Raw genomic sequence first — 19,846 nt, forward strand, 5'->3', positions numbered from 1 at the left:
TTGGGTACTGCTAGCTGCCTGGAAACTTTTCTTTTCTTCTTTGCCTAAATTCAACCTGAATGGGTTAAGCTGAGTAAATGGATGGCTAAGACCATCATAAATCTCAAGTTTCCCTACACAACTAAGAAAATACCTCGTACCGTTCAATTTTTGTTTCAAAGTCCTCTACCATTTCTCTTTAATTCTCTAGCCAATATTTCTTTTTTTTTTGTGGTACGCGGGCCTCTCACTGTTGTGGTCTCTCCCGTTGCAGAGCACAGGCTCTGGACGTGCAGGCTCAGCAGCCATGGCTCATGGGCCCAGCCACTCCGCGGCATGAGGGATCTTCCCGGACCGGGGCTCGAACCCGTTTCCCCTGCATCGGCAGGCGGACTCTCAACCACTGCGCCACCGGGGAAGCCCTCTAGCCAATATTTCTTGATTTCCATGCACAAATTTCCGCTCTTTAGAGAATCCTCTTTATTTATTTATTTAAAAATAGTGTTGCTCTGTAATACTTAATTCTACTCATAGTATGTTTTACTTTTCCTACCTACCTCTTTCTTGTCCTGTGGATTTCTGGTGGGATGGTGATGAGGACTTAGATTCTTGGGGTGAAAAATAAATGTATATAGAGTATTTTTTAAAAATTAGGCCTTTTGTATCATTCTAACCCTAATCAACTCCAAAATATATTCCCCATGGGCAGTGGTTGAATATTGTTATCGCTAAATAGGTGTTAGAAAGTCAGACTTAGAGTCGTTAAAAGTCCTGCAAAAGATTTTAGGAAATCAGAAGGAGGCTTCTAAACCAGATTTCCTGACTTGAAGCTGTGTTCTCAGACCACCCACAAAAATTAATTGTTCACTAAAGACCTAAAAAAAGACCTTTTAACAATTTTACTGTAAAGATGAAAAGCATGGAAAGTAATGGCTAAGAACACATGTTCCATTTAATTTTTTGTCTTATAAGAAAATCAAAAAGCAAAATGGTACTTTACATAAGTAAATATGCTTTTGTTTTTCAATTGCATTATACTTAAAGCAGATAATTTGATGACAAGCTAATTATTTTATAAATTTCCAGAAAATAATTTCTACTCAGAGACAGAATTTATCAGGTAGTAAAATGTGGGCACAAGCAGTAAGTAAACACTAAATGTGAGATTATGAGTTTTAAAAATTGTAATTTGTCAGCTAAAAATGTGGCTGGGAAGCTCTTCCAGTGTGTGTGAAATGAAAACTTAAAACACAAATGAAATAAAGGACCAAAATGGTCAGATAATTGTGTTCTCTAAAGTTTCACAGGGTATTTGGAGTAGCAATTCTTTACACTTAGCGAAATGCTCAGCTAGTTGAATGTGGAACCAGAAACATATAAAGGAATTTAAAGATCATTTCTTCAGCAATTTTCAGACTGTGGTCCATGAAACGTGCGGAAGGCTGGTTTCTACATCTTTCAGGTCTTCACTCTGAACAGTGTTCCTTTATCTGGCTCCCTAGCAAGATTTCCTTTGAAGAGAGCGTTTGATAGCTCAGCACATTTGAGAACTACTGATGGCTCTAATTCTTCACTTCCACGTGAGGAAAATAAAGCCCAGAGAGGTTGGCTTGTATATGAATCTAACGTTAATTGCCTTATTATACAGCAAGCCATTATCAACGTTACTGAAATTATAGGCCAACAGCAGCTCTACGTGAAACTGACGCGGCAGGCCTCTTACTGAATTGCTACTTCTCACAGAACATGTTTTTTATTTAAAAAGAAAAGAAAAAAAATACTTCCTTAGACTTCTTTTTTCGAAACTGCTTCCTGTGTTAGTCATTAGTAGGTGTATCAAAACAACATATTCCCATAAATATCAAAGTAATTGGCACTTTATTTTTTAGCGAAGTAATTTTCCATTCAGCACAGATAGAGCAACTGGAAACACTATTTTACTGAAATGCTTAAAATGTCGAATTAATCGTTATGTAACAACCAAGTGAAAGCACTTATTTTTGACTAAGTGCTTTTAAGGTAAAATTGAACAATGCTCTATAGAACCTCCTTTTCAATGGTTTGTTCACATTATGCAGACACAGATAACACAGCTGAAGATGAATTATACCATATATTCTTATTGTTTTATGAAAATTAATGGATAATCATTTATCTCCATTTTGAGGTAATATCCTTCTTTTCTCTTATCAAAATAATATAGTGATACCTATGTGGATTAGCTACTTAAAGTGAGCCAATTAACAGGCTTCCATGAAGCTGGAGCTACAATTTATTTCATAAGCTCATTTTTAAAGGAATATACATAAAATTTATACCCATTCAATTACCAAAACTTTAAAAAAAGTGATAGTCCACAAATACTGGCTCAGTTAGCAATGAAACTAAAATATTCATAGACTGCTTATTACCCTTCTGGAAAGAATTTTGGTAATATAGGCCAATAGCCACAAAAATTCTGAAACTCACTCTTGTGAATTTAGTCCAAGGAAATAATTTGAAAGGAGAAAAATACTTAGGTATTAAGTTATTCATTACGTTATAATAGAGAGGTTTAAATGAACTGAATGATCTTCTAGAGGGATATGGTTAAATAAATTCTTATAAAATAATTCATGGAAATTATTCTGTAGTCATCGTAGTAATTATTAAAGGTGCGGGGGACCTTTTCCAGTAACACAAAACGCTGTTCATGTTACAGACACGATGGAGCAGAGACGGGAATTTGTCTGGTGACTTTTCAGGAGAGATGTGTTTTAATATATAAATAAGTCAAGTGGCATTCTTTTTACTGTATGGATGACAGGGCAGAGCTGACAAATAACTGAGCCTAAGTCTATGGTGCAGTGATTTTTTTTTCTGGTAATAAACTGTTTTCTTTAATTAATCTCTGATTCTCCTTGGATACATCATGCTATGTAGAAGGCCTGATAAACACTCTTCACTTGATTTCTTAATAGATAAGTTCATTCAACCAGAGTAGTTTGTTCTCAAATGAATAGAATCACCTCTAGACCAAGCTGTTGCCTGGGTATGACACAGCTTGTCCTGGACTTCCATGAATCAAGGAAAGGAGGAAAGACCATCTCCTCTGATGGGGCTCTACAGACAGAAAACGTTCATGGGGCATCTACACTGAGGTATCTGCCTTACAGGAAGGCTTCAGGATTTGGCCTCACTGAGAAGAAAGCGTCTGACGCACCCAGTACTTCCATATGCCGAAGTGACTCTTTTTATCACAGCTGAGTCTTCCCTCAGAGACGCCAAGAGCTCCTAGACTAAGTGAGCACCATTACCTCCTCCACAGGTTGCTGAGCAAGGAAAGAAATCCGTCTCCCTCCATCGGTGGATGATAGGCTGATAGAAGATGAACTGGACTGTACTGTCTGCGGGCCCCGAGTTGCGGATCTGCAGGAGACAATGGCAAAGCAGAGGAACTAATGTGACAGAGGGGTGCCCTCTGGGCTCCTTGCAGCTTGGACAAGGACGTGTGGTAGTAATGATGGCCTCAGGCTGTGTCCAGGACAGCACTGGGAGAGAAGGGGCAATGGCAGTATCACCCATCTTACCAGCTAACCAGCAAATGGTCCTGGCACAAACCATCACTATCATAACCTTCTCAGTTCTGTCGCCACAGAACAAGGAATGGCAACGTCTCAACTTGTGATGCTAGCAGGACTGTATCCCAAGCCACTTATTCCATTCCCTTACCCTCTTTTATTTCCAACCTCTCTGGTATGACAGGTAAAATTATATGGATTTTTCAATGTAGGTTCAGAAATAGCTTGTTCTAAGAAAATTATAAATGCAATACGCTGCAAAAAAATTAAAGGTACTGTCATTGGTTGAGAGAAATAAAGAGTTAAAGAATTAAGTAGCCCTTCCCACTCAGAGACATACTTGGAGTTTCCTGGCAATTTAGTGATTCACATATCTTAATGTGCAAAGTTACCAATGGGAAGCTCGCTAAGGTGCAAATTCGTGGGTTCCAGCCCAGAGATCCAGGCAATTCAAATGTCGACAGTCCAAAAATCAAACTTTGAAAAACACCAACTTACATTATAAAAGCATTTACTTCAAATAAAACATGTGTTTATGGAAATTATAGCTCCTTTGTTTTTTAAAAGGGAGGAATGTGAGGCAATAATTCTTTAATAGTTTAAAAGTACAAGATTGAGGAAACAAACTCAACCTGAAAGAGAAGGAAAAGTATCCAGCGGGAACAACGCCTTGCTTTTACAAAGACAGAATGACGTCATACAACAACTAGACAGTTGGGCAAGGGCGAGGCTCGGGCTATTTATTATACTAAAGGAAGTTCCATGGACAACTCCAACTCCATCACAGCAATTACAGAAGCAACAGTCAGCAGAGTCATGTGGCTTAAGTGTTTGTGAATGTTTTCAAGCCTTAGCACTGTTCCAACTGCCCTTTATCTAGAAGAAACTGATGGATTTGGGCTTCAGATATTTTTTAAAAAGATAGCCTTTTTTTTTTTTTGCTACTGAGTTTAAAAACTGGATTAAATACCTAGGGTGCAGACGGAAATAGGAACACCGAAGAAACAAGGAACAGGTGCTAAACCCTAGCTCAGTTTTTGGCATTTGGATAAGAATATGAAATGTTCCTCAGAAAATCTGGAAGCGCTGCAAAGGAGAAAGAAGAGAGAAAAGCTACAGAATATCTCATATTATGCTAGCATTCTGACCCACAGAGCATCCAGGTCTTTCCTAATTAGAATAAACAGTGATACAATTCCCTACTTTAAAGCAACAACAGCTGAAGCAATACAGTGTCTTTCACAAAAGGGGAGCATGGCCTACAGATTAATATTTTTCAGTCCTATGTGTCAGATACAGGATATCTAACTGCTTGCTTTGGGAGGTAGTATTAATCACATTCTTTGGAAAGCTTTTTTTTTTTTTTTTAAGCTCACAAAAGCTGATTGCTCTTTTGGGATGTGTGATTGTCATGCTGGAAAGCTATTAGAAGAGGACTCTCATTTGAACACAAGCTCCATTAAAAATAAAAAGACCAGAAAATTTGTTTAGATCTGGAGAGACAGATTATTTTGCAGAGGTCCCTTTCGGGATGCTAGAAATTAAACTAAGTCCTAAGAAAGCGTGTGTGTGTTGGGGGTGGTGGTGCGGGAATCAAAATGAGGAGGATATAACATCCAAGTACTTGGAGAAACCTTGTTCTAGAATATCTACAGTGTCCGGGCTCATCTTTTGGCCTGCTTAAAGAGGCAAAAAATGGAACAGGTCCTTTTCTCAGCTGCCTGGGAATTACCAATAAAACCACCACATGCCTAAAGAGAAAGGCATGAATGTCAAGGAGTTTTAGCGTCAAGAGGGAGTGTTAGTAAATACCACGTTGAAGGAAAGAATACAAACAGCTTAGAAAGAATATCGTTCTCAATGAGTTCAATGAAATGATGCATACTGACCACAAATGCAGAGACTCTATGCCTAGATTTGAAGAGACTGGAAAGAACACGGACATCTTATTTCAAACAGATGAAACCAATTATGGTGTATCCAAATCTCTGATCTCATAATCTTGCTTGGTTCCTTCCGCCCTGAAAGCACTCCTTCTCAAGAGTTGCCTTCTTTTAATAAGAACAGCTACAACTACCACAACATCCAGTACTTACTACATTCCTACCGTGTGCAGGGAACATTTTATTTATATTAAATTGAATCTTAAAACTACTCTGCATTATCGTCCACATTTACATTACAACGAAAAAGATGAGGCTCACAGGGGTTAAGTGACTAGCTCAAGGCAACACAGCAAGGAAACAGCAGAGCAGGGATTTGAATGCAGGTCTGCCTGTCTCTAAAGGTGCCATTCTAGGTGCCAAGCAATCCTATCAGTGTTGTGAAGATACAGACATGTATCTTTAGTGGTATCCTTGTAACTCTTCTCAGTATCTTCTTAATTTTCCATTTACATTTTAGAGTAGAAAAAATATTAAAAAAAAAGAAGAGGCTAACCGGATGCCTAACTTTGATGGCCTAAACTGTTGTGTACAGAGATGAACCACCGTGTTCCTTTTTCCTGGTTTTATTAATTCTGGGCTGCTGGGACTCTTTTTATCATTAGGTCTGGAGTTTCATAAACCCTAAATCCTCAAACATCAGATTTTTGGTTCTCAAATGTACATTGAAAGCTTCAGTTTGACACATTAGAATTTGATTTTAGGGAACTAAACCATCTGGCATATGTAATTTTGACCTCTTCAAGTTAATAAGGAAAAAGAATGTTCCAAACCAAGTTTTTCTTCCTATGATTATAATGGTTCAGTGTTTCTGACTCTATATAATAACTTCTCACATTGAAAGTAAAGGAGAAGACAAAACCGGTCACTTTCCATAAGCTGATCACGCTGTCATGGTAGAGCTGCAGGGCGTACAAATATGTGCTTGGATAACTGGTAAGTTTTAAGTCCACGTAAAATCAAAGGAATCAAGGAGAGATTTCAGACTCACAAAAGACATCAAGCACACATAGGCTCTTGCAGATGAAGCACTATGAAATGCCATACTTTTCCTTCTCAGTGGGGAAAAGGGTAACTTGTGAGCCCTGGGATGTTCGCCAACTAGGTTCCTTTCTCTTTCGAATGTCGTAGAAACTTTCACCCCAGAAGGACTGGCAGGGCAGCGGGCAGGCAGGGTTCTCTCAACCCGCCTTGCCGGCAGTTAAGTTGCTGCTCTGGCATGAGGAGAGGTGGACAAAAGGGAGCTGTGGGCAGACCTACCACTGTGAGTCACTGAGCTGGGACCCCCAGACCCACAATGGTATTCAACTTGGTCACCTGCTCTTAGGGCAGCCAGGGATGTCGTGACTTGGGAAGGCTTGGAAATGGTAGAAATAAATCAGTATGCCTGCTAGGGAGGGAATAAAATGGAAAAGAGGGGAATCTGTTTATTAAATGCCTCAGCCTCCTATACTTTAATTTGGGGTTGTTCTGGGGGCAGATGGTGATAGCAAATCCTCAAAAAACTGTAAAAATATTTTTAAATGCTTTTGTGGGCTTTGAAGAATATGCAACAGTAATCAGATCTTTCTTATTAGCATTTAGGTCGTTACAAATACTTAATACTGATACAGTTGTTACTCTCTTGCTTTTCTCTTCCTCATTCTGTAAACTCCACGAAGGCATGTATCACTTATCTTGCTTATTGCTCTTTCTTCAGCATCATCTACAATGTTTAGCACACAGTAGGTGTCCAAACAATTGAATAAATGAATGCATGAATGAAAAAACCCAAATGAGTTATTTACTGACCACGGTCCTTTCAAGCACTTTTGGAATTGCAAACTATTATTTGTGACAAATTCTTGGAAGTGTTATCTTTTTATATACATCTTACAGTTTTCTTGAAGATGTTAATAATCATTTCTTGTTGACAAAATTGATTATGTTGATAAATTTTATGAAAAGACGCAGTATTGTTACAACACAGCCCTCACCCAAAAGTACTTTTCACCCTCCTTTGAAGGTTATCTCTTTTGGCAGGATAGTGTATTGGAAAGGGCTTATAAAAACGCTAGTTATTATTGGAATAAAACATAGACTTCAATTTTCTACTGTGTTAACAGTTGGAAATGCTAAGATTAGAGGTTATTCAGTAAAAATAATGAAAAAAAAATTGGTAGCACCCAATTGTACTTTTACACTTCCTATAGAGTTTTCTAGTCCTCCTAAAATGCCAGACCTCAATATTGGGAGATACAGCATTTCAGCTCATAGGCCCTTGGCTCAGGGTTGCATGAGAGATGTTGGTTATGGATTTACTGCCCAAAGCCCTTGCGTATGGCAGTAGATCAGGGATGCTTCTTTGGAAATAATGAGTGTAATAATGTTGGCTAAGGAACAAAGAGGTGGAAGCAATGTGTCAGGACGAAGATGCTAGGCAGGGCAAACTAGAGTCTACTGGATGTGTTACAGGGAAGAACAAAATCTGACCACATGTTGGATCTGTTTCTTTTACTTTAACCTTTGCTTCCCGTTGCTTTCGCTCACTAGAAGAATACTGCCTGCACATAATGGCCTGCCTCGGGGAACCCTGCCCCTCTGCCTGAATGTTAAACCAAAGTGCCTTTGTTCAGGGAAACGTCCTGACCCTGTCTACCTGTGAATGGCTGCAAGAAAGAAGGAATTAACACATCCCCTCCCCGAGGCTGGCCACTCCAGGAGATATTTGCAAAACTTATGGCCTTTTTACTTTACTTCCCCACCTCCTCCCCCTCTCTGTTCTATTAAACAAACTGGCATCCAGACCCCCGATAAGATGGCTCTTCAGAGACACTACTCTGCCATCTTCTCCGCCGAATAAAGTTGTATTCCTTGCCTCGGCACCTCGTCTCCCGATTTATTGGCCTGTTGTGTGGCAAAAAGAGTGAGCTTAGACTGGGTAAGGGAAGGACTGTCTCAGTGCTGCGATGCAGAAGGAGGGCAGAAAAGAAATGAGCAGAGTGGAGCCAGCGGGGCTAGGACTGGGCAGGGGTCTGCCTCTCTCAGCATCACAGAAAGGTGAGGGGTTGGTTCTCTGACTCTGTATCTTAAACCTAGCTGTTGCACTTGTAGAACAATGTGTGAAACCCAACAAGAAATGCAGGGTATTGTAATCAGCTCAGTCCTAAACTCTTGGAATCGATTAGCATAAAGGAGCATGTTTATTGGGGGAATGAAATCACTATTTATTACATGCTTCTTTTTTCCCTATAGTTAATTTAGACTTTTCCGCTCGAGAATGTCTGGCTTACAACAATGATTTTCCCTTTGTATGAACATAGGTTGACCAGTGTGGGGTCCGTCTAGAGAAAGGCTGAGTGGCACGGTGAAATCAACTGGGAATTAAACATTTGCCAAAGCTCAGCCTCCACCAGAGAAAAGAATCGGTGATTTCAATCCTACCTGAGATTCACAGGATGCCCAAGTCTCACAAAGCGTGTGTTCGTCACATTAGCTTGTAGCAAGCATCTATAGCGTTTACTATCCATCTTAATTTGGTACTTAACGATATGCACCACTATTTCAAAATTTCCTATTCAGTGTTTTATCTGTCAAATGGCATTATGAGCTAGGAGAGGGCAGATACCATATTTCGAAATCAATCTGCCCCACGCATGAAAGCATCTCCTGAAAGAAGAATATACATGGAAGTTCTATAAACTTACTTGATGAAGTGAACTCTCATAACTTTGCATGTGTGATTTCTGTCCAGGGCCCCCTCCTATTGTGTCCCCTTTAATAAAAACTGTTCTGGGGTGTGCTGAATTATGTACAGGGTAATGCTCCAGGCTGTCCAGAAAGAAATAGGAAGGCATCATCTCTGCCTAATGCCCTAACTTTGAGAATAGAAACCAGCAGCTTTCTATTCCCTAGAGTACTTAGGCAAAAATTGGGATAATGCCAATCTTCCTAACCAAATTCCCCAACTATGGAAGTGTAATGCATTTAGAAAATTATCCTCTGTAGGAAATAACTGTTCTCTGATTGTCAGTGCATGAATTGTGAATCGGTGTTCTTAGCTCTGAATACGCTGATGGTTTACTATTATGCTGTGTATTTCTGCTACTTTGGTGGCTTAGGTACTCATTAATCACTTTTCTCTCCAGCTAATATGGCTTTCTTAAATTTTAAAAATGGGCACAAACTAAGTACGTATAAATATACCTTAGCTGCCTTCACAAGTAGAGCTAAGTTCAATGTTCGAATAAAGACTGGCCTATGACCAAAAAAACCCCTCTTCTAATCTGGGAAGGTCCTTATCTTTCACTGAGTCAGTAGCTTCAGAAAAGATGCACATGACTTGGTAAGAGAAGAAGAGTATGTTAAGCCAGACAATCATCTAGCCAATAGCCAATCACCCCTAACAATTAATGTGATTATAGGTGTCACAGCCAGGCTATGCCCACCTGTATGTGTCTTAGAGCTATACCTGCCAAACTGTTCCTGGGTACCACTTGTAAATCAATCAGCCTCTGTAAATCAATCAGCCTCTGACTGTCTTCAGAGAAGCAGTTTTCTGCCATTGTGTAGACAGAGTATCGTGATAAGTCTGACTGGAAGTTAAAACATTTGAAAAAGATGGAAAGGAAGTCACTTGGTTCTGTTTGCTTTTATACACACTATCTCATTCAATTCCTTACAAAGGCTCTATGGGGGGAGATTTTATTACCATTTTTCAAATGAGGAAATAGGCTCAAGGAGGTGAAACAACATACTCAAGGTCACACCCCCAGAAAGTAGGAGAATATACAAAATTCTAGAGTGTTTATCCTTTTTACCCCTCTACACTAGCATTGCCAAAAATGTATAGCCAGTGTATGAAGTACAAATTTTTGGAAGACATGTTCCCGTAGGAGGTAAGATGAGTGTTTAGTCCATTTTTAAAGGCGGCCAGGAAAAGAGATTCCAAAAATAATTTTGGAACCAATCGCAATATATAAGAATTCTCACTGTGAGAAAATCTTCCTTACGTGCAAAAAAGTCTTTTCCTTTTAAATAAACAAAAATGGTACTTTGGCAATAAACTTCCAAGGAGATGTTGATAAATGACCATTCTGATCCCTATGCATTTCATTTAGAAGGGAAGTTGTTACTTAAATTAACGTATAATGCAAAAGAGATTATACTTTGAATGACACTGAAAACTGAATTACAAACTATGTGTGTAATTTCTAAGCACCTAAATCATGAAAGATGGCAAATAAGCAAATGGCAATCTTTCATTTTCAGCTATTTCCTGGGGAAAATTAAGGGAGAAAATGTTGCTTTATTACAAATCACTGGCAAAAAAGGTAATTTTCTTCTTTTTCCCTGTATCTCCTTACATTATCTGGCTCATTTTCAAGTTTGAGTAAAAGTTTTTAAAAATTATATAATCTATTTTAGAATAACTTTACATTTATTTGATCCTGATATTTTCTAATGAAACCTTAATCTCCTCTCATTTGCAACCTGAACCTAGGTCACCAAAGAGGATATAATGCAAAAGACAGTAAAATGATAGCTCAGCCTGTTCCTGAAAGAAGATACGTACAGGTGCTAAGAATCTAGAAAAGCATCAAAAAGTTCCTCAAAGTTCATTTTTCCTTTAATATGTACATTTATACATAGAAGAAAAAATACCCTCTTAGAAGCAACACAGAATACTAAAAAGAGTTTTGAGCCAGAAGTAGAGACATGATCTTTGGTCCCGGCTTGTCACTGGTGTGAGCTAGGGCACACCACTCAACTTCCCTCAGATTCAGTGTCCTTTCAGGAAGGATAAAGATGTCACATCTGTCCCACTTCAGCAACTGCCATGTGGTAAAAGTCCCTTATTCATCCAGCACTTGTCAGGCTTTTTACGGAGATATGAAGAAAGATATGATTCTGCCCCTGCCCTTGAGGAACATGAAGAGGGGAGGTGTGATGGAAACTGGAATTTGAGGTCAAGTCATAGAATGCTTCTGAAAGGAGAAAGTCCTGAAGTACAAGTATGAGTTAGTGAAGAAAATGGGGGAAGAAAAGATAAGAGCATCGCAGACAGAGGACACAGCCTTACGCAAAGGTAATGCTTTATGTGAGTGCAAGATGTTGGGGGACTTGCCAGTCATTCAGTTGACTGAAACAGAGAGGAAAAGTCAAAGCTGAGGTTGGAAAGGTAGACAGAATCCAGATTATTGAGAGTAACAGATGCTGGGCTATGGATTTGCATTTTAATCCCAAAGCAATGAGTGGAGGTGAGGGGCAACGCAGGAGCACGAATAGGGGAAACTCACTCCGGTTTTTGGAAAACTCCCTCTGAAGGTAACATGGACAATGGGTCAGAGGCTGGGAAGCTAATTCAGAGCCCATCGCATTAGTTCCGGTGAGAAATTCAAAGACCTAACCTAAGACAGTGGTGGCAAGGATGGAGAAGAAAGAACAGTCTTCAGAGATGGTATGGAGGTAGAGCTGACAAAGTTTAATGTCTAACTAGGGGTGTATAGGAGAAGGGAATTGGTGTGAATCAGAGGTTTCTGATTTGGCTGGGTAAATAGTGTATTGTTCCACAAGATAAGAATTAAAGAAGAGGAAGTAGGTTTCTGGGGCTAGACAAGTCCAATTTTGGACACACTGAGCTCACTGTACCTGTGGGTGATGTGCAGAAGGCAGCTGGACATATGAAATGCATTTGACAATTCTGTGAACTGTTCAAATATGGACGATATTACTTGAAATCCATTCTATATTTTCAGTATGTGTATTAACTCTAGAAAATTACTAGGGAAATTAGTAAAAGTGGTTTATTCTAAGGGCTTCAAGAAATTAAGGCATCTCTCATTCTTTTACTGTATTTGTTCAACTGAAATTATTTAACTACCTACCTCATCACTTCTATTGGGAGCTATCTCTGATGGTTTGTGGCTTCTTGTTCACGGTCATGTAACTGGCATCTGGACTGGATTAAAGGGGCTACCATGCAGATGGAGACAGAGGACGGACTCTGGAACCCTTCTTCCATGCAGCCTCACTGCCTATCACATTTCCAACATGCATCCTTACTTCCAGCTGCCATGGGATCATCAAGCCTTAGCTTAAATCAAATGTCCTCTGGCTCCAGATCCTATGATGAGAAATTTATGGAGTCCTGGACACATTACAAGTTCTACAGCTTTACAGCTGAAATCCTTCAGGTCCTTCTGACCTACTGAAGGCAAAAATATGCTTTATTTTTACTGGTATTCCCAAACGGTCTTCTAGTGTGTACATTTTTCCTACAGAACGTGTATGTTGCTTCCAGCAATGTGTTTTATATTACCTTGAAGAGTAGGGAAGCTCTGACAGAAGGAAACAACTCGGTATTGCTGCCAGTAGAAGAGGGAAAAAAACCTTGCAACTGGAAGCGTGATCAAGCCTATGGATCATTAATTAATCTTTCTCTTTGACAGCAGATACCTTATGTGAGTCAACGACTGTATCCTAAGTTGTTTTAAAAACAGTTTATATCCCTCAACTAATGATATGTTGGCTTTTTGAGTGGGGTCTTTTTATTAACTTATACACACACAAATATATATATATATATTTTTCCCTAGAACCTTAATATTTTTGCATGTTCTTATAAAGTCTAGGATGTAGCTCAACATCCTTGAATTAAACATTTCCTGGATAACAAGCTTTCCACATCTATGTCAAAACCTAAAGTCTCTCTCTCTTCAGGGGATTATAAGTAACACCAGTTCGGAGGTAGCTCGAAAACAAGGTACCTAAATGGGCTTACCTTGACAATGAAATCTGCTGTAAGTGGTCCAGCCATTCTCAGTATCTCTTTGTCTGGAAATTTTTGGAAGTCCACACTAGAATTGTCCACAAGAAAGATGCCTGTAGAGCTGAGACTGTTTTCACCTTTAGCCCCCTGGAGGGTTTTGGTTTCCAGATCTACATAATCAAACACATGAAGAGGAGAGAAAGATGTTCCCAGGGCTACCACAGACCACATGCAAGCACATCTCATGCAAAAGAACTTTGTCAGGGAGAAGTATTATTCTTTATATGGCTGACATAATTGAAATGTGATAGAAACAAAATATATGGGCACCTCTGGATCACAGAGGAATTTATGCAGCAAATGAAGTTATTTTAAAACTCATTAGCCAAGCATTCAGGGCTCCCTGTCAAGAAATCTTTGATTCCCTGGATGACTTCCTTTGGGTACCTTACTTTACCACAGTCCTATTCTTTTGACTAAACCATCTCCCATACATATCTTATTGATTCCAGGCTTTATGGCCCTCCGTCTAGAATACCCTGAAGTTTCCCTTTTGCTCTACGAGGCCCAGGGTGCCTCTCTGAGTTCCTTCAGCACTCATTGTGAGACTTGATATTCATTTTGTATTTATTTATACTTTCTGGTTACTTACTGAATTGTGCTGTTGCTCAAAATAAAGAAACTATAGTGACTTAAGGACAGGGAACTAACTATCCTCTTTACTTGTCTTTCTTTTTAAAATCCTTTTTATTACTTCACTCAGTCTTATATACACATATGATATTTCACAAGAACTCAAGACAGAGAGAGGAACTTGATCCCTGGAGCACTCCGATCTGAATTTGCCTGATGACAAAGCCTAGGAAGCATCTTTTGTTTTAGGAAATCAGAGCATGCTGAGGATGAGGGTAATTATGATCTATATATCTCAAAGTAGGTTCAGTTCTCATGTGATTGAGTATTTTAGAATAATTGCCTCCTGTGTGATGAAAGACGGACAGACTAAGTCTAACGATGGTTTGTAAAACTTGCACAAGGACCCTTGGTTTTGGCAGGGGTTCTTTAGCAGAAAGATGGGGTGCCTGGGTAGGGATCTGGGTCTCCTACCCACATTCAATCAGAATGACTCCCCTCTTATGTGTTTTACAGATTGAGGTTTTGGGGTTAAGGACAATTTTAAGGTCTCTGGAGGCACTAAGGTACCTAATGTATTTGCACTAAATTATTCTAGATGTTGTCTACTTCAAGTTCTCTACTAGAAGGAATACCAACAGGTAGAAAATGCTGGTGTCCAATTAAATGCCCATGCCCCTCAGATGAAGTCCTGTAGCCTTTCTCTGGGAGTAGGTCTGGCTTTCCTCCCCCGTCCCAGGGCTGACAGGACCTCACAGAATAAAAGGCACATTGAGAGAACGCTGGAGTGGGAGAACCACAGTGGTTGTCATCAGAGGAAAGCAGCAGCATCTCTGTATCTCCTTCCTCTAGCCTTCACTCCTTGAGCTGCCTTCCATGTATTTGCACTCATTTGCAGAAGTATCTCCAGAACATTAAATTAACCTAGTTTTGGAAAACTCTTGGAGGTCTAAGCCTGAGCATCTGATTCAATTTTATCACCAGGCCTCCCAGAAGTACCTCCCAGGTACTTCTGATTAAAGATGAGCTGGACCTGAACAGATGGTCTACTCTTCTCGTTTGGCCGTCCTCAACTCTTGCTGAGGTTGGTCCCACACTGGGCCAGCTTCTGGGAGTGAAGGTAAAAGGGTTGCCAGACAAACAAGGCATCATTTATCTACACTTTCATTTTGCTGAGTTATATTCCAAATATAAAAACAAAGTAGAAAAAAAAATAGAAACTTCCTTGGCTATACAAATGTTACCAACAGTATGCCTTTTGAAGGAAAAAGCAGATTCCATTTTGCTTTTAGTCATTTATGACTATCATCTGACACTTTACCTATCAAATCCTTAGAGCAATTAAACCAAACAAGGCCAATTCTTCAGCTTCTCCGTGATCACATAATTAGGAAGTCCGGGAGGCTAGACTAATTCATTTATAAAAATGAATCCTCTTTACTAATTCATAATAATCATAAACTAAGTCTGGGAGGCTAGACTAATTCATTTACAAAAATGCATTTTCCTCTTACACCTCTTCCCTTGGGTTCTTTCTTTTGCTATGAGGAGTAAGTCGCCCACTTGATGATGCATTAGTCTGGATGTTTTATTTTAGCCTCTCACTGCACAGAAAAATACTGTTTCTGACTGAGGTTGTTGCACCAGCAGTTAATTCTGTCCAATTCTTAAGAGGAAAAACAAATCATTTGAATGGTAACAGTGTACACACATACATCATCCTTTGACACATGAGCAATATATTTTTGGGGGATGTTCAGGGTTAGAAAAGCACTTGGATCCATATAACATGGCTTCTCAGCATCTTTTGACCTCGCCTGAACTGTACTTTACTTATTCCTTTATGTCACATGAACTCTCAAAGCCCACCTTTCCCATGATATGTACTTATTTTTATTTTTAGAAAGGCTTCTGTCAGCTATCTGAACTTTCACAGGCTCCAATTTATCTCCCTCCAGTTTGTCTTTTTGGAATGATTTCATTTATAATCCAATTGCCAAAAGATAATGCATGCTACCTAAATTGGCTTCTTAGGCATGTGTGTGGGAGGGAAGAGAGAGCAGAAGATGATAGATGGCTTTGGAGGAACCTAGGAAAAATCATAGCGGAGGAGATCAGAAATGCTCAAGGGACCAAGTGAAGTGAAGTCTTTCAGTGAAAGTGAATTTTGCAGAAAAAGCTAACATATCCTCTCCTACCCTTCCCTGGTTTATAGTCTATAATTTTCTGCTTGTAATTTACAGGTCTACATCTAAACAGCACTACATGGTAATAAAAAAAAGATGTGGCTGTGTACTGCTGGCTTGCCATGACTGAAGATCAATTTTTGCACAAACTCTGGTGGGACCATGCTACCATTTGTTCTTTGGGGTTACGATTACCCTTCAATCTTGAATTCCAAAAGCTATCTTCAAGACGTTAGGGTCTTGCATTATCTTTACGACATGGGATGCTTAACTAGACCACATGGTTCTCTTCAAATGCCACAGCGTAAAGGCTGTTTGGAGTTTCTGTGTTCCCCTGAATTGATAAAGTAATGGAGCCTAAGAGTAGGAATTAAAAGAGAAAGAATGAAGGAGAGGGAGGGAAGGTTGAAAAGAAGAAGAAAAAAGAAAGAGGTGAGGCAAGGAAAACATTGAGAATGACTGGAGAGGAAGAAGAGAGAGAATGAGAAATAATAGTCACAAAATCATAAACATGTGATTAACTCATGAACACCCTATTGGAAACAATAATTTTGTATCTTTCAGGATGACTGGCTGGAGGTAATTACCACAGACGTCTCTGCTGTCTCCTAGGCAACCAAAAGATAAACAGAAGCATTCAAAATACCATATTATGATAGAAGATTAAGATTTGTATTTCTAAATCTTAATCTTTTCTGGAAACAAAAAGTAAATAATAATGATGTATATGTATAACAGATTCACTTTGTTACAAAGCAGAAACTAACACACCATTGTAAAGCAATTATACTCTAATAAAGATGTAATAAATACATAAATAAATAAATAAATAATGACTAAAATTCCCAATACCCAAAGGACAACAACGGAGTTTACTTACACAAGTGGTCAGGTCCTTTTAAGACAAGGCGAATATGTCTGCTTCCATAGGGAATAGCAACCACTGTGTCATCCACTAGAGAGAAATGAAGCAGTCTTAAAGCACATAATTTTATACAAAATTACTGATTATCTCCTATATAAATGCACTGATTTACATATACTCCCAAACAATAATCTTTTTAAAAAGTGGTTACAATGTGAACACCAATATGTGGGAATCAAAATTTCCACTTTCTTCAAAATAAAATATACTGAAAAAGCTGGTCACTGGCTAACTCATGGGGGATCTGGCCTTCGAAAAAACACATGAATTTTGATACATTAAAAATGAATTTGTTGGGCTTCCCTGGTGGCACAGTGGTTGAGAGTCTGCCTGCCTATGCAGGGGACATGGGTTCGTGTCCCGGTCCGGGAAGATCCCACACGCCGCAGAGCGGCTAGGCCCGTGAGCCATGGCCGCTGAGCCTGCACGTCCGGAGCCTGTGCTCCACGATGGGAGAGGCCACAACAGTGAGAGGACCACGTACCACAAAAAAAAAAAAAAAAAAAAAAATTTTGAAAGTGTTCATTTCTGTTCATTTTAAAACCCAATCTAAAATCCTCAGATTTCTCTAGACTGGAGCAATTGTGTAGAATTACAAAAAGAAAATAACTTTTAATGCTCAAAGAAGGACTTTATTATAACAAACTCTGGATATTGCTCTAGCAAAGTAACTGTCTTGGATGAGCAGGACGGTTAAGAACAGAAGACAACCTCTGGCCCTGCCAAGACCGCGTCCTGCCCGATTTCAGATACTCAGACTCCAACTTTACTTTCACCTATGTTGGTGGACCCAAAAGATGGGCATGTCTCAAATATTTGAGGAGGACTTTCAAGATGGTGGAGGAGTAAGATGTATAGAGATCACCTTCCTCCCGACAAATACATCAAAAATGCATCTACATGTGGAACAACTCCTATAGAACACCTACTGAATGTGAACAGAAGACCTCAGACTTCCCAAAAGGGTCTTGGTGCTCCGACCAGGTGTCACCTCTGAGCCTCTGAGGTGGGAGAGCTGAGTTCAGGACACTGGACCACCAGAGACCTCCCAGCCCCATGTAATATCAATCAGTGAGAGCTCTCCCAGAGATCTCTGTCTCAATGCTAAGAACCAGCTCCACTCAATAACCAGCAAGCTCCAGGGCTGGACACCCCATGCCAAACAACTAGCAAGACAGGAACACAACCACACCCATTAGCAGAGAGGCTGCCTAAAATCATACTAAGTTCACAGACACCCCAAAACACACCACTGGACATGGTCCTGCCCATCAGAAAGACAAGATCCAGCCTCATTCACTGGAACACAGGCACCAGTCCCCTCCACCAGGAAGCCTACACAACCCACTGAACCAACCTTACCCACTAGGGGGCAGACACCCAAAACAACGGGAATTACGAACCTGCAGCCTGCAAAAAGGAGACTCCAAACACAGTAAGTTGAGCAAACTAAGAAGACAGAGAAATACACAGCAGATGAAGGAGCAAGGTAAAAACCCACCAGAGCAAACAAATGAAAAGGAAATACTCAGTCTACCTGAAAGAGAATTCAGAGTAATGATAGTAAAGATGATTCAAAATCTTGGAAACAGAATGGAGAAAATACAAGAAACGTTTAACAAGGACCTAGAAGAACTAAAGAGCAAACAAAAAATGATGAACAACACAATAAATGAAATTAAAAATTCTCTAGAAGGAATCAAGAGCGGAAGAACTAAGGCAGAAGAACTAATAAGTGACCTGGAAGATAAAGAGTGGAAATAACAACCACAGAGCAGAATAAAGAAAAAACAATGAAAAGACTTGAGGGTAGTCTCAGAGACCTCTGGGACAACACTAAACATACCAACATTCGAATTATAGGGGTCCTAGAGAAGAAGTGAAAAAGAAAGCGTCAGAGAAAATATTTGAAGAGATTATAGTTGAAAACTTCCCTAACACAGGAAAGGAAAGAGCCAATCAAGTCCAGGAAGCACAGAGAGTCCCATACAGGATAAATCCAAGGAGAAACACGCCAAGACACATATTAATCAAACTATCAAAAATTAAATTAAGAAAAAATATTAAAAGCAGCAAGGGAAAAGCAACAAATAACATACAAGGGAATCTTAAGGGGATTCAGCTTAACAGCTGATCATTCAGCAGAAACTCTGCAAGCCAGAAGGGAGTGGAAGGACGTATTAAAAGTGATGAAAGGGAAGAACCTACAACCAAGGTTACTCTACCCAGCGAGGATCTCATTCAGATTTGACGGAGAAATTAAAACCTTTACAGACAAGAGAAAGCTCAGAGAATTCAGCACCACCAAACCAGCTTTACAACAAATGCTAAATGAACTTCTCTAGGCAGGAAACACAGGAGTGGGAAAAGACCTACAATACAAACCCAAACAAATAGAAAAATGGTAATAGGAACATATCGATAATTACCTTAAATGTAAATGGATTAAATGCTCCAACCAAAAGACACAGACTGGCTGAATAGATATAAAAACAAGACCTGTATATATGCTGTCTACAAGAGACCCACTGCAGACCCAGGGACACATGCAGACTGAAAGTGAGGGGATGGAAGAAGATATTCCATGCAAATGGAAAATGAAAGAAAACTGGAGCAGCAATTCCCATATCAAACAAAATAGACTTTAAAATAAAGACTATTACAAGAGACAAAGAAGGGCACGACATAATGATCAAGGGAACAACCCAAGAAGAAGATATAACGATTGTAAATATTTATGCACTCAACATAGGAGCACCTCAATGCATAAGGCAAATGCTAACAGCCATAATGGGGAAATCGACAGTAACACAATCATAGTAGGGTACTTTAACACCTCACTTTCACCAATGGACAGATCATCAATGAAA

At 39.5% G+C, this 19,846-nt stretch overlaps 1 protein-coding gene across 1 annotated transcript in view; it reads right to left on the reverse strand.

The window, feature by feature from the left end:
* ADAMTSL1 (ADAMTS like 1) overlaps window positions 1–19,846 on the reverse strand; it is a 433,243-nt gene that overhangs the window by 272,440 nt on the left and 140,957 nt on the right. The window contains exons 6-8 of the mRNA XM_065878827.1: window positions 16,932–17,006; window positions 13,245–13,402; window positions 3,276–3,387 (exon numbers count right to left, since the gene is read on the reverse strand). Of these exons, the coding sequence (XP_065734899.1) occupies window positions 3,276–3,387; window positions 13,245–13,402; window positions 16,932–17,006 (345 nt within the window). The remainder of the gene's footprint in view (window positions 1–3,275; window positions 3,388–13,244; window positions 13,403–16,931; window positions 17,007–19,846) is intronic.

Source organism: Phocoena phocoena, chromosome 6, assembly GCF_963924675.1.
Source record: "Phocoena phocoena chromosome 6, mPhoPho1.1, whole genome shotgun sequence".
NCBI lineage: Eukaryota > Metazoa > Chordata > Mammalia > Artiodactyla > Phocoenidae > Phocoena > Phocoena phocoena.